General features: G+C 30.5%; 3 protein-coding genes across 7 annotated transcripts; 2 read left to right on the top strand and 1 right to left on the bottom strand.

The window, feature by feature from the left end:
* The first annotated feature begins 39 nt into the window (after positions 1-39).
* On the top strand, positions 40-11,891 carry LOC111619019 (sedoheptulokinase-like). Of its 4 annotated transcripts, XM_023360651.1 has the most exons (5): positions 40-643; positions 2,225-2,400; positions 2,861-3,061; positions 4,914-5,077; positions 11,870-11,891. In XM_023360651.1, the coding sequence occupies exons 1-5, from the start codon at positions 48-50 to the stop codon at positions 11,876-11,878; spliced, it is 1,146 nt and encodes a 381-aa protein (XP_023216419.1). In that variant the 5' UTR covers positions 40-47; the 3' UTR covers positions 11,879-11,891. The 4 variants fall into 4 exon arrangements, with proteins under 4 accessions (XP_023216419.1, XP_023216418.1, XP_023216420.1 ...); XM_023360650.1 differs by lacking the exon at positions 11,870-11,891 and having other exon boundaries at positions 4,914-7,618; XM_023360652.1 differs by lacking the exons at positions 4,914-5,077; positions 11,870-11,891 and adding an exon at positions 3,124-4,116.
* On the bottom strand, positions 7,734-13,374 carry LOC111619018. The gene is made up of 3 exons (XM_023360649.1): positions 13,231-13,374; positions 9,419-10,706; positions 7,734-8,683 (listed from the first exon to the last, which is right to left on the bottom strand). The coding sequence occupies exons 1-3, from the start codon at positions 13,339-13,341 to the stop codon at positions 7,779-7,781; spliced, it is 2,304 nt and encodes a 767-aa protein (XP_023216417.1). The 5' UTR covers positions 13,342-13,374; the 3' UTR covers positions 7,734-7,778.
* Positions 8,248-23,986, top strand: LOC111619021 (meiotic nuclear division protein 1 homolog). 2 transcript variants are annotated; one of them, XM_023360654.1, is made up of 6 exons: positions 8,248-8,374; positions 17,346-17,411; positions 17,494-17,667; positions 23,412-23,519; positions 23,587-23,746; positions 23,817-23,986. In XM_023360654.1, exons 1-6 carry the CDS (start codon positions 8,342-8,344, stop codon positions 23,921-23,923), a joined length of 648 nt encoding a protein of 215 aa, XP_023216422.1. In that variant the 5' UTR covers positions 8,248-8,341; the 3' UTR covers positions 23,924-23,986. The 2 variants fall into 2 exon arrangements, with proteins under 2 accessions (XP_023216422.1, XP_023216423.1); XM_023360655.1 differs by lacking the exon at positions 8,248-8,374 and adding an exon at positions 14,497-14,568 and having other exon boundaries at positions 23,817-23,983.
* Positions 23,987-24,419: the final 433 nt, after the last annotated feature.

Genomic DNA, 24,419 nt, shown 5'->3' with positions numbered 1-24,419 from the left:
TATATAATAATGTAAAGGGGGCGTTGTGAGTAATGGACAGGCGCGGGATGGGCGATACGTACGTTATGGGATTTGATTTAGGAACTACTAGCGTTAAAGTATGTTTGATTAATAAAATAACTGGGCAGATCGAAGATATACAATGGCAAGAAACAAACTCGCAAATATCTACAAAATCAACTTCACAAAATGTTAAAACGATATTTAAAGCGATAGAAGAGTGCTGCGGCAGATTGTGTGTGGATAAGTTGGATGGCGTGAATGCCATCGCTGTTTGCGGACAGATGCACGGATGTGTGTTTTGGAAACAAACTGATGTTTGGAATGATTTAAATTCGAGCATCGAAGACGTTGAAGTTAGTTCGTTGTATACGTGGATGGACGATCGCTGCCATCCCGATTTTCTCTCGGATCTTCCTTCGCCTCATTCCCACCTTAAATTGAGTACCGGTTTTGGTTGCTGCACCATATTTTGGTTTCTAAAAAACCGTCCAGAATTTTTAGCCAAGTTTAACAGATGCGCTACCATTCAAGATTTATTCGTTGCTTATTTATGTCGTTTATCCGTGCCTGTCGTGTGTGACCAAAATGCGGCTAGTTGGGGTTATTTTGATACTATTTCTAATACGTGGAATGTAGAAAGGTTGGTTTAATATAAACTAACAGACCGGAGGGGTTTTATTTCGGCCAGAGTCATTAGTATTCCGGTTAAAATTTTGAATAGAAACGAAAGGAACGATAGATTCGCAAGAAATTCTTTGTTAGAAGTCGTATTCCGAACCTTTGTTACTGCGGGCGGTGATGCCGAATGACGCAGAAATTGAACCGGATGTAAAATAATGCGATTGCGGTTACTCGCCGACATGTACTTAAGAGATATTATTGATCCTGCGCGGTATACTCTAGCAAAACTAAATTGTATACTAAATATATATAATATACAAATTATAGTCTCTTAAAGCCCAGCCTTAAAAAAATAAAAACGGAATTATAAGGATGATATTTAACTCCGATGGTTTGCTAATAGTCTCTAGAAGAAATAAAATCTTGCCGAGATGAGAAGTGAAATATACAAAGCACTTGAGAACTCTTGACAGAAATTGTGATGTGTAGAAGAGGAGTAATACGTTATATACGGTTTCGTTACAAAGTTTAAAAATATAAAATTTTATTTACTAAAATCTATAATGATTGCAAATGAAATATATTCTGTTTAAAAAAAGTATACCGCTTTAAATTATATCGACGCGCCCGAAATTTTTGCCGAGCAAACGTTTTCGACCTACTTAATAGGCCGTCTTCGGGCGTACGTCTCGGGTATACCGCTTTATTACGTTCTTTTTGAATTGAGATGAAAGACAATATTTCTGTAATAGCGAGAATAAGGGAATAAAGAGGGAAACGAGCTTCTCCGAAAAGGTAAATATTTAACGGCTAGAAAAGATGGATATTGCCGAAGCGCAGCTTTATTCGAGTGTTGCAAATTTAAATCTCTTTATTAATGATTTAATGCTTTGTTTAAAATAATCTAAATAACATAAAGTTTCTTTTATTATTTATAGTTTAGCATGCTGTCTATAATAATTATTATATATTTATGCAATTACATGATATTAGGTTGCATTATAATGACATTATTGTTGCATGCTTAGAGTCTAGAATTTCTTAACTTTATAGTATAAGTAAAAGAATAGTATAGTTAACAGTTTTAACTGCATTTGTTTCTGTCATTCCCTAATATTTTTAAATAGGAGTGAAATAGGTCGTAGATCGGACGTTACGAAAATTCCATATTCGTAGACAAAAATCCAAATAATCCCGTAAGCTACTTAAGTGCTCACTTGTCAGTCTAGCAGACTACATTGTATTTTATTTTAGAGGTAAAAAATAATGTACTTAACTACAACTAATATATTAAGATTGTTAGTTACATTTAGTGTTTTCTTACAGATTTTGATTGAATTTTTATCTAGAGTTTAAGAAAAATTATCTTAGAATGTTAATAGAAGTAAAAAATCACGTAGAGTAAAACAAACTTGAGTCCAAAATACCATTAATGTAAGAATGAATCAAATTATTTCAAGAAATAAAATTTTAAATTTTGCATAAGTTTATACATTTTAATACATAAAATCAAATCAAGTATAGTCATTTAATTATCATATTTGAATATAAAATTTGCATACTATCTTAATATTTAAAGTTTACTTCTTTGATCTTCTAGATTGAAAGAATGTGACTTTCCTGTGAATTTACTTCCTATCGTTGTCAAACCGAATACGGAAGTTGGAATAACAAAAACAAATTGGCTGAATCTTCCGACTTCGTGTAAGGTCTATGTTGCATTAGGTGACTTTCAGTGTTCTGTGTTTGCAGTTATGGAAAGTGAATATGATGCAGGTAATTAAAAACAAGTTTGATTAAATTTATTGTAAATTTATATAATAATTGTACAAATATAACATAAAAGATGTCTTGATCAATTTGATGTACTAGCATATGAGAATGAATCTCTCTCTAGCAGTGGTGCCAGAACTATGGTCCCTGTACCAAATCCATCCTGTGAACATATTTGACACATCATTAATAAATGATAGAAATAGGCCTATTTTTATATATATGGAATATACAAAGTAATTGTGGCCTATCTATCTATGACTTGTGCATAATTTGACTATTCGGTCAAAAAGTTTGGACATCATTGATCTAGAACATTTTATATAGAGTAAATACGATTTATTTAAATTGCTTCCGAGCGATTATTCCTTAATGAAGTCACTGAATTAAAGTAATATGAAATTTAATCATAAAATTATTATAATTTTTATCAAATTTTACTAATGTTTATGTATTTTATCAGTGTTAAATATAAGTACATCAGCCCAGTTGACTTTTTTGAAACCTAAAGGATTTCTCCCATCCATTCCTGTACCCAAAAATCAGATGATTGATTATTTTCCTTTCTTTGACAATCGCTACTTGGCTGTGGCTGCATCTCTAAATGGAGGCAATGTTTTGGCCAGTTTTGTCAAGATGTTACATCAATGGACCACTTTCTTAGGTAAGTCTTACATTGTGCATTTTAATATATTAAAAATATGTTGTTTTCAAATAACTGTTTAGTTCAGGAAACCAATATTTTTATAAAAAGAAATCTGACTATCTTCAACTTACAATGAATTGATTATAGTAAAGTCCTGCAAACTCAATGTGGACTGAGAAGGTGTACAGTACAACAACGATGCTAGTCTAAATCCGTGGTTCTCAATTCGTGGTCCGCGGAACACGGGTGCTCCGTGAAGCCACTTCAAGTATTTCACGAAAAAATCAAATATACAATTAAAAATTGTTGTATAATCATTTTTTGTATGGGAATGTAATCTGCAAATGCCAATGATATCATATACTAGACCAAGTGTGCTCTTGATTTCAAAAAGGTTTACCACCCTCGCTTTAAATCTGATGTAATTGTTCTGTGAAAAAAAATGTCAAAGTTTAGTGTTCCCCGACTTCAAAAAGATTGAGAACCACTGGTCTAAATAATGGAATCTTTGTACGGTCAATGTGGGTAAATATGAGACAGTCCGAAAAATAGAAAAATATGAGACAGTTGTGAAATTTGACTTAATCTATGTCTGATCTGTCCTGTACTAATACAAAATAAAGTTTATTTAGTGCTTTTTAATGTATAATTTTTCTGAATGGAAATGACTATGGTTTCATTGAGTCTTTTTTAATTTTTTAGAAACACTACAAAAATAGGTGCAAAAACTTTTCTGTCAGTTCAACTAACTTTTGCTCTGTATATGTCTGCAAAAGACATGGATATTTAATTAGAAATTTGTATGTAGTATATAAACACAGCTTTTAGCTGCTAGTTGTTTTTATTGCATATATCATTCTTTGTCTGAGTTTTGTGCATTTCAAAATGAGACACAACAGATTTTATTCACCAATCATTACTTTCCATGAAACTTTTTTACTTTAGTTGTGTTGTATCATAGTAAAAATATTTCTTTGTTCTTATAGGTGTGAGTTTTGAATGAAATAATAAAGATGCCAAACAATTATCAGAGAAAAACTAAAATGTAGGGTCAATATGGGTAAATATGAGACACTTTTCAAAACTGATTAATATTTAATAAATAATATTAATTATTTGAATATTCAAATATTTATTATTTGTATATTAATTATTATCCAAATAATAAATATTTTAATTATTTGGATAATAATTAAAATATTTATTATTATCCAAACAATAATAAATATTTTAATTGTTGAATTTAGAGCAAAATTTCAAATTATGAAACAAAGTTATTTCTAAAAAACATTTATTTAAATCTTATGTAAATGAAAACTACTAATCAAATTTATTATGTAATTTTATTTTCTTTAACAAAATTTTAGTACAAATATATTATGGTATGCAGTTTCATGTAGTATATATTGTATCACTTCAGACTAATTTTATTTTCTAATCTTATGCTACAATTTTTGAATGTTTCATCTTTTAATTTTTTCCTCAAACATTGGTGAATAGAAGACTGTGATATATAGCATTTGAAAGCAGTATAATGACTTATCTATCTTTAAAATTTAGTCATTTAAATCTTTCCTTTTCCTTAATAACTCAATAGTTAGTTCTTGCATGAGCCCAAAATTACATATTGTCTTTTCATCTTTGAAAAATTCAGTTACATTAATTGACACAAAAATACTCCATATCAGCATAATTAGACACTGCATATAGAGAAATTTTTAATTAAAGCACGAAATTTATTGTTAATTAGTAACTCTGACTGAAAGCATAAATGAACCCTTCTTATTACAGAACTTGATTATTGATTTAATTATAATTCTTTACAAATTTCTATATTAAATATCTTTTACAAAAAAATGTATTTAATTAGGTGCAGAAATTTCAGAAGCAAATATTTGGAAAAAGCTTTCTGAAAGTAAAACTGAGGTAGAATCCAGCATGGTTGTAGATCCAACAATTTTTGGAGAAAGATATAAACCAGAGAAACGGGCATCTATTTCCAATATTGGATTTTCTTCACTTCAACTGAATGAGGTATACTATTGTATTTGCAAAGGACTTATCTCAAATCTGCAGTCTTTCATTTCAGCTGCAACATTACAAGAGAATGGCATTCAAAGAATATTAGGAAGTGGTAATGCATTTCTAAAAAATGCAATTTTGCAACAGGAGATTAGAAGGCAATATAATGTACCAGTTGTCTGTTGTGCTGGAAAAGATGCAGCAATTGGAGCAGCACTCTCCATAGTTAAAAACCGGAATTAAAAATTATATGTTCACTAATATAATTATGAAATATAGGAGAAATATGTGTTTTAATGTGAAGAATTTTTAATGATTAGCATGCAATATTAAAATATATAAGAAGGTATTCATATATGTAAAACCATATGTATGAAAACATATCTAGGATGTTTCTGAAATATGTTGACAAACTTTAGACACGGATTTTATATATTTAAATCTAAGAAAAATATTGATATAAATGATGCATAGGATGACAAAGAATATCATCTTTAGGAGAGAGAGTGTTAATTTTTTAATTTAAATTATGTAAATTTTTATGGGAAAATTTAAAATCTTGCATCATTTATTTGACTTTCCATAATGAGAGAGTGTTTCAACATTATATTGTGAGCATTTATCAAACAGTTCACAATGATCTTGTCATTTTTTATAGTTAAGTTTTATAGTTTCTCGACTATAAAAAATGACCAGAGTAGTGTGTAGAGGTAAGAGTACTGTATACTGATCAAAGTTTAGATCAGAGTATATATAACTTTCTCAAAAAATATTCTGAACATTTTCCTAACTGAATATTTTTGTGTATAAAATATTTTCAGAAAACTGTTTATTTACTTGTTCTTGGTTATATGTATTATATCTTTCAGAAACATTCTATATATTGTGGGGGGAAAATGATTAAAATTGAACTTTTGAGTATTTATTAAATCACTGTATTGTGTATCAGTAACATTGCGTATATTATTCCAATGTCATGCCATCTGTCAGGTTGAGTTATTGCATTGCCTATGAAATGATGAAGGCTAATTGCATTATGCTTTCAAATGAGGAATTCAAAGCAAGTAAACATTAAAATCTAAGTAAGAATTATGTGATTATAAAATTTAAAAAATTTATTTTGCTTTTACTTTTATTATTAGCATTAATTTTTTTAAGTAAAACTTTGCTTTGCAAATAATCCACTGTTATCTGTTGGCATGCAAATTATTCCATTGGTACATTTCATATTACCCATACTGTTGAGGGGAATAATTTATTTGTTCGCTATATTCAATTTGTATAAGAAATAAGATTTTGTATTCTTCAGGAATATATTATTTTTCTAAAGAAAGGTTTGTGCTAAGTGTATTAAAAACAAGTTGGAGTTGTGACAAAGTAATTTGTAGGTGCATTTTTGTTGTGCCAATACATGGAAGCACACAAAGAACAAAAAGTTATTTTTTTAAACAACAGTGTACTGGGAATTTTATAGTATTTTATTTACTTTTTTTGATAAAGTGTATTAACTAGTTTGTATTGCCATCAAATTGTTGATTGAAAATGTAATATATGACTATGTCACCAGTCACAATTGAATTGCAGCTTTTGGCAGGTAACTGTTTATTTAAGCTGTTTTAAATGCTATAGTATACATTTGTATGATGTAAATTGTATCATTGTAAGAGTTTTGTAATATATTTGTATCAGACCTGTTGGTCAGATACAAACTGATAAATGATAACTGATGAATTATTATATTTTAAGCCAAAACGAATTTTAGGTGGATCAGAATAAAATCATGAATATTTATCTAATAAATTAGCTATAAGAAAGTTTCAATATGTTATTACCTCTTATAAATAACTATTATATGATAGTAAAAGATTGGGCTTGATATAATAGAGGATTAGAAGCTTAATAATTGGTATAAAGCTGCCCATTATGAATTCTATCAGACCCACAATGAGACAGGCAGATGGTGAAGCAGGGCTCAACTTATCTAACAGACCACCCCAAAAAACTCCTGAGGATTTGTGACCCATCCAGGTGTTGATTCCAAGTTCCCAGAGTAGTTGATTGTTGTATTATCACTTGGCCATCTGGCTATCAAAAATTAATAGTATTGCTTTTTTGTTGTCATCAATTGTACATTTTTAGCAAAATCATTCTTGTTAAATTCAAATAAATTTGGATTTTGAATTTTAGATCAGTGTGCTTTTTCATCTCTGCCTCAAAACATCACAATGCAGCATGACATTGGAACGTGACACACAATGTGATAATTTAATTAATAAATACTATTTTCTTAAATTAAAAATACTTGTTGTATTCTAACATTAAAATATTTTGGGAATTTGATTGAAACTGTAATAATTTTTATTCTAAAATTTGTTAATATAATATATAATAAATTTTATGTTAAAATAAAAGTATTTTACATAAAAAATAGAGATTTTTAAAATTTATAATACTGCTTTATTTCTGATTACACAATTAATGAAAGTAAATTAGTAAACTTTTATTGCATTTTTAAGAGAATAAATCTTGTCAATTAAAGTAATTTTAATTAAATTTGGTTTTAGTAATATTAATTATTGCATAATCTGTATTTTTGTATGCAAATTTCTTTGCTTAAAGACAATGCTGCTGTTTTCAATATATGTTTATTGATGGCTTTTAAAAGAATTTGAGTTTGTTCGGTCTCCAGCATCATTTTGCTATTTGAGTTATTTTAATGTTTCATACTTTCTTTACTAAATTTTAGAATTTTTGTTAATGATGCTTCGTATTTTGCTGATTTGTTAAATTTTTCATCTCTTGAACTAACTTGTCTTAATTTTTTGTAAGATTCTTTCAAAATACATTTGGACAGTGATTCTTCGAGATCACGGACTTCTCTGTAACTTTGAATTGTTTTCTGATGATATTTAAAAAATTCTTTATCACAAGTTCTATGGGAAATATACTTAGAAGTTATATTTTCAGGTAATCTTTTATATATTTTAAATCTTCCTCTTTTACAAATTAGTTGGTTTTGTTTTATATAAATAACCCCATCTTTTATATCGTTTGTATTATTTAATAACACTTTTTCTTCTGTTTTTTTAAATTCTTCCACTTTTTTTACAGGCTTCAAAGTAATAGTAATTCCATCTATTGTGGCTTCTTGAGATTCATGTAATTTGGTTGGTACTTGAAAATCTGTGTCAGTATGTTCAACACTTATTTTGAGAACCTCTTCGGATAATTTCTTACTTTCGTGGATTGGCACGTGAAAGGAACTTGTAACTACTGATGGTATTGAAGGAGTTTCTGTGGCTGGAAAAGGTATTTCATCTGTTGTTACCATCATTTCTGCATTTGAAGTATCTGTATTATAAGTAGGAATTGAGCTTCCTTTATCAATCTTAACATCATCTTTATCAATCTCAACATCATCTTCAACAATCTGAACATCATCTTCAACATTCTCACCATCATCAATTTTAATATCACTTGTCTCACATAAAATACATTTCTGAATATTATGCATTGTTTTGTGATAAGTGACATAAGGAGGAACCAGATAAGATAAAATTGTCAAATTTTCTGTTCTTGGTAAATTCCAAACCAGTTCTGTAATCAAATCTTTTCTTTCTGAAACACATCAAAAGAAATTCCTGTCAATTAAAACTATGGCATAGATTATAATTATTGGTAGTATAGAGTACAACAGTTAAAACAAATCCTGATAAGTTATTGTCAAATCTGATTTAGAACCCCACAATTTATCATGTATGGGTTAGTTTACAGTCCAGTGACAGTGTTCAGAGTTCTGTTCTGCTAGATGTCAAATTATGGATACACACTTGTTCTAAAAACACAACTCCAAAGATGAATGATATTCAGCTTTAATGTTTAATGTTAATGCATCACTGCACAGAGTTAGTCATTGGCCAGAGTTTAACTATAAACTGAATGATGAACTTCTCAACTCAAGCAATGGCTAGTGATTTTGAAACTCCACACTGTCATTGAACTTTAAACTGGTCTTATGATTGTTGGTATCATTGTCTGGTGTTTATTCTGCTGGTCAGTTCCATTGTGGGCTAGATCCATCATGGATATTTTGATAATTATGGTGGCCATATATTCACCACTATTCTGATGCCACATATTAATTAATCATCAGTTACTTCAATAAAGTACAATTTTTTCATACTTTGAATTTAGAATTATGTTTTAGCAAAGTTGTTTAATATTGTATGTTTTTTAAATTATCACACTAACTTTACACATTAACTCTTCACAAGAATACTATAATGTTAATTTATCTAAATTTGTTTTAACTGAATCCACTTTGTAAAATAGCATAAAACAACATTTCCTTACCTTCTAAAACATTTTGCATTTTTAGTGGTTCTTCTGTAAATTGTTCAAAATCATCTTCTTTTGACTCAAATATGGCCATCTTACTTATTTTATCAAAACACTCTGAGATATCTGATTCACTTCTTTCTGTACTGCTTCCCATTTTTAATATTGCTGGAGTGGATTGGTATTTAAAAATTTCTCTTTCATCAACAAAAACTGATTCTACTAGTTTAGGAGATTCTGATTTTAATTTCTCAGCTACTGTTTTCTGAAACTCTTCGTCTTCAATATCATTTTGAATTTGGTTGTTGGAATAATAAATAGCTGGTAACAACCCATACGAACAAGCTAATGCCATTGTTGTTTCTTTATTTTCTTCTTCTTCTGTCTGTTTAGTAAGATCTAAATCAGGTATAGTTAACCTTTTGCCTGTAATAAATGGACTAACTGATGGTATAGTTTCATCTTCCTTGCTTTTACTTAACATTTTATCTTTTATATCATATTGTTTTTGATATTCAGTTGAATATTTTTTCTCTTTAAAATAGTCAGGTTCATATAAAAAACTCTGTGTTTCTTCCACAGTTGAAGTTCCTTCAGAACTCTCTTTGCTTTCGTATGTGTCTTTAGATGTGTAATCTGATTCATCAGATTCTGTTTCAGTTTCTTCAGATCCTGTTTCAGATTCTTCTGATCCTGTTTCTGATTCTTCAGATTCACTTTCTGTTTTGTCAGATTCAGTTGTTTCTTCTGACCATTCTTTTTCAGATTCACTGTCAGAATTTCTGTTTTCCTTTGCAACTTGGATCACAATATCGGGTTTTTTAATATTAATCAGAAAAGATCTCGTGACTTCAGTATTGCTTTCTTCTATGCCATCTTCATTTAATCTCTTCTTGCTGATTGTATCTATTGTCTGTTCTTCTGTAGTTAGAAAATTTTGTGAATTGGTAGGTTTTTCCTTGATGTCAATCCCATGTTTCAAATCAATAATATTGTTTACACCTTCTTTTTCATTTTGTCTGCTGCTTTCTGTACATATTTGGTCATTAATTAAGTGGTTAACTAAGATACTTTTAATCACATTTTCTATCTCCTGTTGAATTGTAGTATTTCTCTGTATGTTGAGCAATTTATCTGTAATGTTTGACAACAGAATATCTGCTAATTTGTCAATTGGAGATTTAAATATATCATCTGTTTTCGTACAATCACTGTTTAAAACACTTGTCAGATTTAAAATACTGATTTCTTGCTGAACTTTATCAAACTCTTGAGTATTAGCACACATTTCACTTTCTAATTCCTGAATATTGATACAAAACATGCTTTAGATCAAATGAAGTTTATAATTTTCATAAAAATTACACCTTATATGTACCATGTTTTTGTGTTTATCCTGCAGAAGATTGTAAGAACAAAAAACCCATAACTTGCATCATCATATAACCCATACCTACAGGAGCAGCCATAGCAATGAGTTTGTATTGCCATTTTAAAATTGATATATATCCCAGTTCATCACATAACATACTCCATTCAAATTGTTTTTTAAACATTGCTAACCTGTGGATAATCCACACAAAAATACAGTATTCTTAATGCTCTAATTCAGTGATTCTCAAAGTTATTTGATCTTCAACCATTTAAGTTAAAGTAAGTCACAGATGAATCATGAACCAACTTATGCCTCCATCCAATTCTTATCATATATAAATATCATTTTAGATGTGTGCTATAATGTTTTGTCTATCTGATATTGTAATGTAGAGTTTCTCAACCTGTGGACAATGACGACGGGACAGATGAGCTGATACGCAGGCAGACTTAAATTAAAACTTTATTCAATGACGATTCACTTTTAATTGTTTACTTCCAATTTAATAAATTATGTTTCCATATGTATTCAAAACATGCTTTTAGATTTATGTTATAAATGGCCTAGTGTGTCCCAAATGTTGATAATACCCAAATAGGTTTGAAAAATTAGGTATACATAACTTACTGGTCTGTAGAATTTTTCAGACATTTTACTGATCCTTGGGCTTAAAAACATTGAGAAACACTGTCCTAATGTAAGAGATAAGGTGTCCTTTCCTCTAGCCAAACAACATAGAATTTCTGTTTGGAAAAATAACTAGGTCAATCTGTGGACCACCGGGTCATGTTCAGACCACTAGCGATCCACAAACTATACTTTGAGAACCACGTTCTAATTCAAAGATGAGTTTAGTCTTTGTAATTACAGCAAGAATTGATCCATTCTTGTATAATTATATTCAATTTGAAAAAGCTTTTACTTTAATAGGAATAATTAAGTTTTCTCATAGTAAATTTATTTGATAGGATACATTACTATTCAGCAAAATGGATAATTGATTCAAATGAATCGTCCATTCATATTGTTAGATTGGGAGTGGCTTAAGTATGCTACAATGAAAACTCTTTAAACAAATTAATTTTATTCAGACTAGTTAGTAATGACATTGGCTGAGATGATAAAAGATACCAGCATGTTGCTCTAGAAGAGGTTGGAATCTTGAAAGGTTTAATCTGTCACCTTGATACCCAGCCATTTCCTACACCAGCCCACAGAAACCAACGACAGAGATGGGGAAAAGCTATGGTAATGTCAACAGGGTAATATAATTTAATAATTTCTTTTACATTTCTGCAACAATTAGATATAGAATCAAAAATAAAGTGAATTTAAAGTCGATATTAAGTTATTAAACAAAGTTAAAAAACTGCAAACGAACGATATACATTAAATCACAAATTATAAAATTATCAGAGAAAATTTCAAGATAAGTTATTAAACACTATTCCAAATCAATTTCAATAAGAATTTAGATCTTTCATATTTCGAAACTGCGTTGTATCTTTGTATTAGTTTTTCAAAACCGCAATGCAGCGTAATAATCAACACTTGGCATAACTCATTCATTTATTTCAGTTTTTGTTGAAAAACTAAGAATTTAGATGACAAATTTTTTTAGCAAGGACTGATAAAAATTCCATCAAACAGTCGTTACCAATTTTTTCTTAAACTTTCATAAGTTTCTGTAATGATATATCATACAATAAACCACCTCTTACAAACTAATTAATTAATTGAAAATCGTAGTAAAGGGAGCCATCATCTCCAATAAAATCAAAATCATAAGCAAATATTAGTCCTGAAAGCGATGCCGTTTTAACTGATATCAGTACATCAACGTGGCCAAAGAAGGACATTTATATAGTCATAAGCTCCGAATGTCGGGTACTCTGGTACGATTTGGTTCGGTGAGGTATAGCAACGTCACACACGGCCGATCTGCCAGAGGAGGATGCCTCCCTGGCAGATCGGTCAGGTAAAACCCACAACCAACTACCAGTTTTCAGTGGTTTATCCATTTGGCCTCCGGCCAGCCCCAGTATTCGATCATCCCGGTAAATTTAGGTATCGGGTACTCGGAGACGCGAGCATCCACTTAAAAACTTGTATACAGTGATTAAAGTCTTAATAAACAAACCCGGATCCTTCGTAGCTGCTTTACCTAAATCGGCGATGGCAAATCTGACGCGCTACGATTTCAAGGTACCCGTATTGATTGTTTATAAAGTTTTAGATTTTATTAAATATACAAAAGTATTTGTTAGATTTCGGAACTTTGCATATACTGTATAACGTGAAAATGGGATCCTACAGCTGTCCCGAAAAGTCTTAAAGGCCACTAATTGTGAATCTCAGATAGGAAAAACCACAAAATGGATAACAATCCGGTTCTATCGTTAATTATTATTTTAAATTTATAATAAATGTAACAACAATAATTAAAACTTACTTTTTTCTGCCATTGACGTTTTGTTAATCTGGACCAGAATCGTTTGAGAAAGTTGTTTTTATTGTTTTCTTTACGGAAGAGAGAATTATCAATTTGACTCGCCTTTGTCATGATCAAAGTGGAAAAAAGTCAAATAGCTCTCACTTTTAATCAATATCATTCATTGTTATATAACAATGTATTTATTGACCTTATTAATGAAAAATACAGAATGTAAAGCGTTGTTATATTACTGTTTTATTCTATAATGCATTTATTTTCATAAAAATTCAAAGTTTACGCAAAAATTGTACGGCAATTTGTCTTTTTAATTAAAAATGTTTAAGATAAGGATAGGAGTGCCGAAATCTGGAGGGAGGAAAAGCAAAAATGTGATGCCGGCTTTTTGCTTTTCCTCCATCTCCGAATGGCCTCGTTAAGAAAACATCGATACCATAGGTACATTTAATTATCCTAACAAATTTATAATTCGTAATTGCAATATTCTTCAAAGTTTGTGTTTATTCGTGTTATGTGAACTCATAATTTTCGTAATGAAGTAAACGTCAGCATTTAATTGGTTTGTAAAAAACTGTCTAATAGCGAGTTGTTCTATTTCTCGTATACTTAATCCGTTTCCGACTCCCAAAACAAAGCCGTTGTTTTACTTTTTGGCTGCATTTCGAGCATAAAAATGCCTAGAAACGCGATATAACATTATCTATATCCATTATATATATATATATATATTAAAACGGAACCGTCACCGCCAACGGAAATCGAAACCACGCTACAAAAAGAGCTATAGAGACTCGACTCTGCCGGGATGAAATATAAAGAAATCGATCGAGGCAGACAACAACTTCAGTTTCGGTGTAATAACCAGAGTTTTAACTATTATTTTATTACTTTTAGTTTTAATTAATTGACTACCCAGTATTAATGAATATTAAATTAAATATAATAATAATGATTAATTTAATATAATTAATATAACGCTCTGATTATAATATTAATATTATAATACTGGCCGCGTAACGATCTAATTTATAAATAATTCTGTAGCTACAATAAAATAATGTTAGTTTATGACGTAGAATTATGTAGGCCCCGGAAGGTGTTAATCCGCTACTTCAAATTGGGAGATGCATGATCAGTAAAATAGGAACGATTAAAATTATTTCAAGAAATAAATATGTTTAAAAATTATAACGGATCAAATAATTTTATGATTTTTAATACAATAATTAATTCGTAAAATTATTATAACGTTAATAACTAAAATATCCAGCAGGGGGCGACGCGTCGAGGAGGGAATCTCGAAGTTAGGATCACGTTTGCGGATTGTTTACGAAAATGGTGATTCATTTTATACGACAAATTAAGCGTATTTAATAAATTCTGTATATATTTTAGTAAAGTTATACTTTATTAAAATATAAACGGGTTATAGTAGACCCGCTTTTACCACTCGTTTCGGTTTCTGGTTATGAAACACGATAAAGTCCAAGTAGTTATTTTCAGGAAGAGTCTTAGTGCATTAAATCGATATTTAATGCACTAAGATTGAAAATTGGCTGCCTCGCTTTACCGTTGTTTTCTAGAAGCCGGGTTGTAAAACCAGGTTTATGATATATTATGCAGGATTTCGTCTCGCTGTCGGATCAAACTTTGTCTATTGATTGCTCGTTAATGTCATACAGAATATTCGTTCACAGAAAAAAAACAGTTAAGGGATTAATAAATCCCAAAATCGGCGATGGTGAGATTTTCTTCCAAAGCTTTCGTTATGTTTCTTTGGTACTAATGAGGGATTTGCTGTCCCAGAGTTGTAGACCCTCGAAAGTAAAAAAGTCGACGGAAGCGTACCCGTACGCGGCATATTTCTGCCTCTGCGAGATATTTGCTTCCGAAGGTCGGTTTTTACCGTGAACCGGTACTGCTGCCTATTCTCTGCCCGTAGTTGCGTGCTTTGCGCTTGCGGTGGCTCGTGCTGGAATGAGCCTCGCCTACCCGTAAAACTACGTGACGTCCGGCACTCCTCCGACGGTCGAGCGGGTTACTCGAAGCTGGCGTAACTGCGTGGGCTAAATGGCGAAACGGATGGTCTCGATGCTGTGAAGTGGGCCGATTTCGGGGGAATGTATCTTGCAAAGGTTCGCGTGTAGAGATATGGTTCTTTTGACGGTTTTACTCCTATGGATGTGATCTACGGTCCCGATCGTCTTATTCGGAGGTGTACTTGCACCTCTTTGATTAGACTGGCAATGGATTAAAAATAAGATGCTGATTTTTAAAAGTTTCTCTCGGCTGTATTTACTACGTATGTAGTGAGTACGTTCGTTTTTCTGCTAGATGGCATTAATTACGTGTCCTTAATACATATTAGTGAAAAATTCCAAACGATATAACAATGGTTTGAATCATTCTTTTATAAACAAGAAAACAATAGATATTAAATATTGTTTTTGGACAGCTGGAAAGCGAGTAAAGGACTTTAATTTGACTCTGGTTTGGAAACGTTGGGAATCTTTTGTGGATGGTCTGTCCCAGATATGCCAGGCCCCGTTTCTTACTGCCCGAATGCTCCTTTGTAGGCCGAGTCGAATTCGCAAATGGTAGGGAAAGTTTTCTTAGTGGCCGTAGGGTGGAAGAGTTACAAAAAACATTTTTTAATTTGTAATTGTTTTAACTTTATTTAATTTACTTCATTATACAGGAAAACAATTTATGATAGTTCTGTGCAAAAAATTTTCTGCGGGTGCTGTATCTGCAGAACATTTATGCTGTCAACTGTGTGTGTAATGATCTGATGTGATGCCACTTGAGAAGGGCGAGAACTGGAAGAATTGGAATGAGTTAGATTCTTTGTACGTTAAGTTGTGTTTTTTCGTGCTATGGTGCAAAGAAATTACGAAGATAAAGAACATTGTTTACAAATGTGATATATTTTTTCGATGTATCTTAAAGCTTTAACCTTTCCAATTGTATATATAACCTGCAATTTTTTCCCTCGTATAAAGAAATGCAGAACAATTCTTATTAACAATAATGAGTAATCATTAATTATTTTAGGAATCAAACTGAGATATTCAGTTTATACAGTAATTATTGAATTTATTGAAATTTGCTCAACAGTTAGAAGAAAAAGCATATTTAATAGTAGAAGCTTTTTTTATAGATAAGTACTTTGGTATATATGGACAATACACTCATATTTGAATATATAATTGGGCTGCAATTTGAAAAAATTGTAGACCTATAAATTCCCACTGTTGTCCATCTATCTTTCCTTAATCTTGAGAACAGAGTTAGATGGATGAAATCCTAATGTATGGAAATGTTAGGGCAAGAGGCCCTGATTAACTATATACAAACTCAATGCAAACTGGAAGTCGTATTATTTCAATTCAACACTTCCCCTGAAAGCAATTAATAGATGATCAACATGACTCTATTGCTAAAGGAAAAGTATGATGTACAGGGACAAGATACTACAGTACTAATTTGGGGTGGAGAGCATATGTTTTAAATTAAATAAATTAAAAATATGATTAAAAATTGCAGCCCATCATTGTGATGATGTCACAATAAACAATTGCTCTTCTTCTTCTTGGTGCCATATCAGATTCCTGACGTTGGCGACACCTGGCGTAGGTTTGTAATCCGCCAAGGTGTATACTAGGGAAAGTTACTACCCAGAGTGGTTTCCCGTTGCCTTCTCTGGGGCGCGATGTTACGCGAGGGGAACTAATGCCTTCACAATTGCTCATTAGAAGCATATATTATATAAGACATGTAATTATAACATATATATAAAACACAAATTAATATAGATTTAAGGAAACAAATCTTTCTCTCTACTCATTCTAACACACAGACATTTTAGCAGTTTATGTATTAGTCTCAACATATAATTTAGATGATCTGTTCAGAAAAACATGTTTAATGATGACAAAAATATTTAAGTTTTTATAATTATAATTATAGTTACTGATACTTATGTATTATTATTATATATTATTTTGGTTAGCTTTTGTTTATTATCTACCTACAAATATTTCTTTGAATACAAGCAATTATATAAAATAACATCAAATTAAGAATATAAATTGAAACATTTGTCTAATTTCTAGTCTAAAAGAAAAGGACTTAGTGCCGAAGAGAAAAGACAAAGAATGCTTCAGTTATTTTATGAAAGAGTAAGTAAATATTACAAATAAAAATTAACATATTAAAATAAAGTTTTGTTTTACAAAAATTCTTGTTTATCGAATTTTATAGAAAGAAGTTTTTCAGTTGAAAGAATTAGAAAAAATTGCACCCAAAGAAAAAGGGATTGTTTCACAGTCAGTCAAAGATGTGGTGCAGAGCCTTGTCGACGATGGTCTCGTTGATACGGATAAAATTGGAACCAGTGTGTATTTTTGGTCATTTCCTAGTAAAGCTACTAATAGTGTAAGCTCTGTTTTAATTAAGTTATATTTTTAAAGTTTCAATATAATCTTAACCAAAAACTTACATATACAAACATACAGTACACACATAACACATGCTCTAGTACTATATCATCATTTATTACACAAAAGAATAAATGATAATGATGATTATCAGTGGCGTGCCATGACATTTGGTGATAGGGAAGCTGTGTTTCTGTAAGAAGCCGACTTCCAGGGGCAATTAGTTAATTGCGCATCAGTGACGGTCTAGGGTCTATTCATATTCGTTTGTTCGATAAGCCAGTAAAACCGTAGACTTCTCTAAATGTATTTTTAATATCACAATTACATTCTGAATCGCTAGCCACGTTATAATGGCTAAAATTATATTAGAAAGAACTCAGCAAACTACAAAACATAACATATAACTAACATCTTATCCTTGCTGAGAAAATATTTATTTCATAAAAACAAACGTTTTCAGCCTGATTCACAGACCATCATCAGGTTGTGAATGAAATTAGAACTAAAACAAAAAATTAAATAACTAACAGAATAACATAAAATAAAATAAATTAAAACTAAACAAAAATTAATCATGTGAAAAATATAAAATAAGAATATAAGATTGTTTACTAACAATATCTCTAAAATTAAATTACTAATTTAATTAGTTGGAGTTCTTAGTAAATTTTAATCATAAACTTCCATGCAGTGGGAAGACTTTCTGCATCCCTCACATTCAAACATCCTTCACGTAGTTTACTCTTATAAATTTGGATCTTTTCTGCCGTCACTGCCAAAGATAGGGAATATATAGGTTTGATGATGGCTGCATTATTCCATTTGACTACAGAGTCTTGCGTCTGTGCCATTTGTGACAGAATTGTTGCATTGGACCCTTTTCTTATATTATATTTATGTTCTTTGAGTCTAATTCCCAAACTTCTCGTGGTTACTTTGATATAATCTTTTTTAATATCCAATTGATTATTTTCATATGGAATTCGGTAAACTCCTGGTTTTTCTTCTGACTTTATGCTATCTTTATTATTTCTGAGAATTTTATATAAATTTGGGGCTCTTTTTATAAGCATTCTGGAACCTTTCTTGTCTGCAACTTCTTTCATAAGTTATTCATATTTTCATTATAGATAAACTTCACAACTCCAGTCGGGACACTTTTGCATGACCTTTTTTTTGTTGTTTGCTTCATATTTATTTACCATTCCTAAGATTGTGCTTTTTTGGTAACCTAGGGTCTGGGCCATATTCATTATTTTATTTATTTCTTTAATTCTGTCCTGGATTCTGTCACAATACAAAAATGCCCTTCTTATCAGTGCACGAAATAATGAATAATGAGTGTGGCCAGATATACATTCCTGGTACAAAATATTCTTCAGTTGTAAGAATATACTTTTAAAGAAAATTATAATTAAATATAGCTTTGTGAAGAAATGTACATAAAAATAACATAAAATATTCTTTACTTTTTAAATCTTAAAACAATCCACTTAGTCAAATGGCTCCCTCTGAGTAGCTAATGGATGGAATTAGAGACAATCCTGGTGGGTGCATGCACACAGGCTGCCAAATCTCCAGGGTGCCGATACTGGTCAATGTCAAATGCCTCTTTTGTTGCATCACTAGTATACCTCAAAGGACGCGACAGGGTTGTTGTACATTTTAAATGTTTCTCACTATAGCTATAAAAATCTAAATATGTTAAACTTAATAGATTGTCCATTACTTGTTTTCTAACTAATTTGTTTTAGGACCAGGGTCCACAGAAATTTCCAAAATTTACAACTTTCTGGTCACTCTCATTGAACTGGAAAAATTTCTGCCTTTATTATCTAACATTAGGGAGAAATCAGTCCCCATTGTACTCGGCTAGAGATTTGTTCGGTTAAGCTTTTGTTTAAGTAAAATTCCGGTTCTTTCAGCAGGGTTTTATTTATGTTCCTAATTTCCTGGTCTCTTAGTTATTTAACTACTTCTTAAGTAGAAATAAGTCAAAACCGGTTACTCTGTACTTGAATATCTGTAGTCTTGGAAAAGTAGTAGAAAGAAATATGCGTACTTCTAAACCGATATTTGGCGTGAAAACTCCAAACAAAGACAGCCATGAACAACAACCCTTATGGCTTTTATTTGGAATTGTAGCAGCATAGTGAAGAAAAAATCCACTACTTAGATATAGAAATTGAAATTAAAGAAAGAACAATACAAACAAAAGTTTATAGAAAACCCACAACTATACCATCATACATACCCATCAATTCCTGTGACCCGTACTCTTACAAAGTAGCAGCATTCAGGAGTTTGATAGAAAGGGCCTATTCCCACTCTTCCACAACCTACGCTCTACAACAAGAATTAGCGTATATTAGAGAAGTCGCTAAAGACCACGGTTATGGCAAAATAATAAACAAATTATGTAATCAGCGCCTTCACATAAACAGTAAAATGGATGAAGAAAAGGAATCAGGAACAGGTGATAAAGAACATATGGAAAGGGTCCCGGTAACGTACAACCCACAAATGAAAAGGATATATAATTCAATTGCAAAGAAAAAAGGAATTAGAATTACATACAGAAGAAACCCTTCCATATATAATTTGTTAAGAAACGGAAAAGACGCCCATAACCCGAACAGACTACTGGGAATATACACCATTCCCTTAATAGACGACAGATGGCAGAGGCAACTAATTTACATAGGATCTACTAAACGTCCATTAGCCACTAGAATAAAGGAACATAAAGCAGATATCACCCACAACAAATATACAACAGCATTGTCTACATATGCAACAAAACCCCGATTTTTAATGAGGCACGAATCATCCACACCACTCGTCATCAGGAACATCTAAGAACCTTGGAAGCGATGGAAATCTACAAAGCAGATCGCAAATCAACCTTCATCAATCTTAAAGAAGAAATGAATCTTTCAACAGCATGGCAGTATCTATTGGATGATGAATCGTAATTTATTATACGATACACGAGATTATTATGGGATACGCACATCGTATCGCTACTAGTTAAAATTATTTTTAGAAACGGTACGTGATTAGTTAAAATCATATCGCTACTAGTTAAAATTATATTTTTAGACACGGCACATGATTATAAGATACACGAGTTTATTATGAGATGCGCACAACATATCTCCACGAATATAAATTATAAAGAAATTATAATTTGAAAGGCATGTGATTACCTTCCTTTTTTTTTTTTTTGAAATTCTAGTAACTGAGCACGTTCTTATTTAAAAACATTCGATTAAAGAATCCAGTACAGTAAATTTGGCCTGAAGAAGAGCCCAGGAGGGGCATCGAAAGCGTTTGCCAATCTTTGTTTTGAGTTTTCACGCCGGATATTGGTTTAGAAGTACGCATATTTGTTTTATATGACCCGGTGTGGGAGAAATCCTTAGTAGTGGAAAGACAAATTTTTATGACAATGGATATATAAATTGTAAATCTAAGGAAAATAAATTCTATAGGTTTTTTGTATCTTATGCATCTCATTCATTACATTTAGTTGTAAATGATGTTGCCAAAGTAACAGTTCATTTTTTTGACATTTTAACATTTTTAACAACATTTTTTCCTGCATCCCCTTATAGATGGGACATACTAAATCGTAATATCACTAGTTTAACATTGAAATCTGTAAGTAATACAAGATGGGATAACAGAATAAATATATCAAATATTTTAACGGATTTTTAAAAAACTCCTGTCAACTATACAAAACTATCATAAAAACATACCAGTAAACTCCTATCGGTGGGTTAAGTTATAAATCTACTCGTGATTTATTCGTTCATTCCGCACTGATATTCGAATATATAATAGCAATCTTATAATTTTTTTCACATGTAGTATAAAAATTTGTAATAACATACATAATGTGGTTATAATAAAATATTAATTTTAATTAATTTAAANCGCCCTTCACTTTGGTAGCTACCCTTCTGTCCATTGATAAATCCCGAGGGTGCTGATACCAGTCAATGTCAAATGCCTTATTTGTTGCATCACTAGTATACCTCAAAGAATGTGACAGGGTTGTTGTGCATTTTAAACGTTTTTCACCACAGCTGTAAAAATCTACATATATTAAAATTAATAAATTGTCCGTCATTTGTTTTCTAACTAATTTGTTTAGGACCAAGTGTCCACGGAAATTTCCAAAATTTACAACTTTTCAGTCACTCTCATTGAACTGGAAAAATTTCTGTCTTTATTATCTGATATTACTAAGAAATCAGTCCCCACTGTACTCGGCTAGAGATTGGTTCAGTTAAGTTGTTTAATTAAGCAAAATTCCGGCTCTTTCAGCAGGGTTTTATTTATGTCCCTAGTTCCCTAATCTCTTATTTAATTATCTTAATTATTTAACTACTACTTAAGTAGAAATAAGTTGAAACCAGTTACTTTGCACTTGAATATTTATAGTCTTGGGAAAAGTAGTGGAAAGACAAATTTTTATGACAACAGATATATAAATCGAGCAGAAGGAAAATAAATTCTAGAGCTTTTTCTGTACCTCGTGTATCTCTCTCATTCATTAAATTTAGTTCTAAATGATGTTGCCAAAGTAACAGTTCATTTTTTTTTTTAACAGTGTACAAGAATTGTACATGTTTTTTCCTGCTTCCCCTTATAGATGAGACATACTAAATCATAATATCACTAGTTTAACATTGAAACCCATAAGTAATATAAGATATGGGAGCAGAATAAAAGCAGAATAAATATATAAAATATTTTAATGGATTTTTTAAAAATTTCTGTCACCTATACAGAACTATCATAAAAACATACCAGTAAACTCCTATCAGTGTGTTAAGTTATAAATCTACTCGTGATTTATTCATTCATACTCGTGAATATATAGTAGCAATCTTATCATTTTTTTTCTCATGTAGTATAGAAATTTGTAATAAGATACGTAATGAGGTTATAATAAAATATTAATTTTAATTAATTTAAAGTACGTTAAAATATGAAAATAATCGCACAATATGTATTTATATTTTAGAAAATACAAGGGAAGCGGCGCTTCCACTGCTTCCAAAGATGGCACGCCACTGGTTAAGTTATAAATCTACTTGTGGTTCACATAATGGGGCGAGAGTGACCAGATATCTAGCACGCAGGCAGCTGACAGTCCAGAACCAGTCCTGGATAGAATCATTGGAAGCATTGTATGTGTAGCTTACACCGTGAGGTTGGTACTCTGTAAAGTGCATGTGCAAATGTCTGTAATCTGGCTGTTTTACACCAATCAAATATTTTTGTTGTGGAAGCTGTCCCGTATTCGACAATACGGCACTTTCATTGGGAATATCCATATATGAAGTTATATTTGAATATACAATAGCAATCTTATCGTTTTTTTTTCACACGTAGTATAGAAATTTGTAATAACATACGTTCAAATATAAATACATGTTGTGCGATTATTTTCATATTTTAGAAAATGCAAGGGAAGCGGCACTTTCACCACTTCCAAGGACGGCACACCACTGATGATTATTTGATTCCATAAAAATAATTTTATTTACAATAGATTTTTTTCATCATGATTTTGGAATTAAAATGTTTAATTCTATAAACTGTTTGAAATTTTTTCTATAAAAATTGATTTTGAACAGTTTATAGAATTTATAATTAGAGAAAGCTTTGTGTAGATGAAAAATATCAGTAAAACATACTCAAATTTTCTAATATGATTTTCAGAGAAAAAGAAAACTTCAAGATTTGGAAACACAAATAGAGGAAAGTAAAAAGCAGTTGAGTGGTTTATCAGAGCAATTGAACAAAGCACAAGTTGGAAAAGAAGAAACGGTACGTTGAGAAAGAAATAAGGTAACTAAAAATAATTTTTATTTATTAAAATATTAAATCTTCACAGAATGAAAGAATTGAATTACTGAAAGAACTTGAATCAATGGAGAAAGAAAGAGACAAATTAAAGTCTGATTTGAAAAAATATCAGGATTGTGATCCAAAGATGCTAGAGTCAATGAAAAACCAAACAGCGGTTGCCAAAGAAGCAGCAAATCGCTGGACTGGTAATTATTTTTATTATATTTATATGTATTTTTTTTAAATTTTATTTTATAAATATATATGATATTATAGATAACATATATGCTCTGAAATCTTGGTGCAAAAAGAAATTCTTTATTGAAGAATCTGTTATAAACAAACAGTTCTCCATACCAGAAGATATAGATTATTTGAACTAAGTTTTTCTTTAATAAATTATCAACATCATTTAAAATTTATATTTTTTGTTAAAAAGTTTAATATGTTTTTCCTTAGTAAATTATTAAATTTGCATTATTTAAAGAATACAATAAATTTATTACATGTTTATATTATATAATGTATGTAAAAAATATTTTAAATTTTGCTTTTATTTTTTATTGCGATGATTACATAAATGTAATAACTGCTTTAATGTCTCAAAGTTATATAAATTTATTTTTAATTAATTTTATTTTATAAAAAATACTTTAATAATTTTGTTCTTATAATTTAACTATACAAAATTTTATTGTTTTTCTAGAAGTAGAGTTATGACAAAAACTAAAACAAAAGAGAAGCTTTCTTCTTATGATGATACATAAATTTCTTTCATGATTTAATGTCTTAAAATTAATTCTTAATAATAATATATCTACATAAAATTTAAAATCATATTTCGTGTGCAAACACAATGGAATTCATTACAAGGATACA

Source organism: Centruroides sculpturatus, unplaced genomic scaffold (genome assembly GCF_000671375.1).
Source record: "Centruroides sculpturatus isolate CEXI.00-Female unplaced genomic scaffold, Cexi_2.0 scaffold234, whole genome shotgun sequence".
Classification (NCBI taxonomy): Eukaryota; Metazoa; Arthropoda; class Arachnida; order Scorpiones; family Buthidae; genus Centruroides; species Centruroides sculpturatus.
Note: the sequence above shows the minus strand (reverse complement) of the source record. Positions and strands in the feature narration are given on the sequence as shown.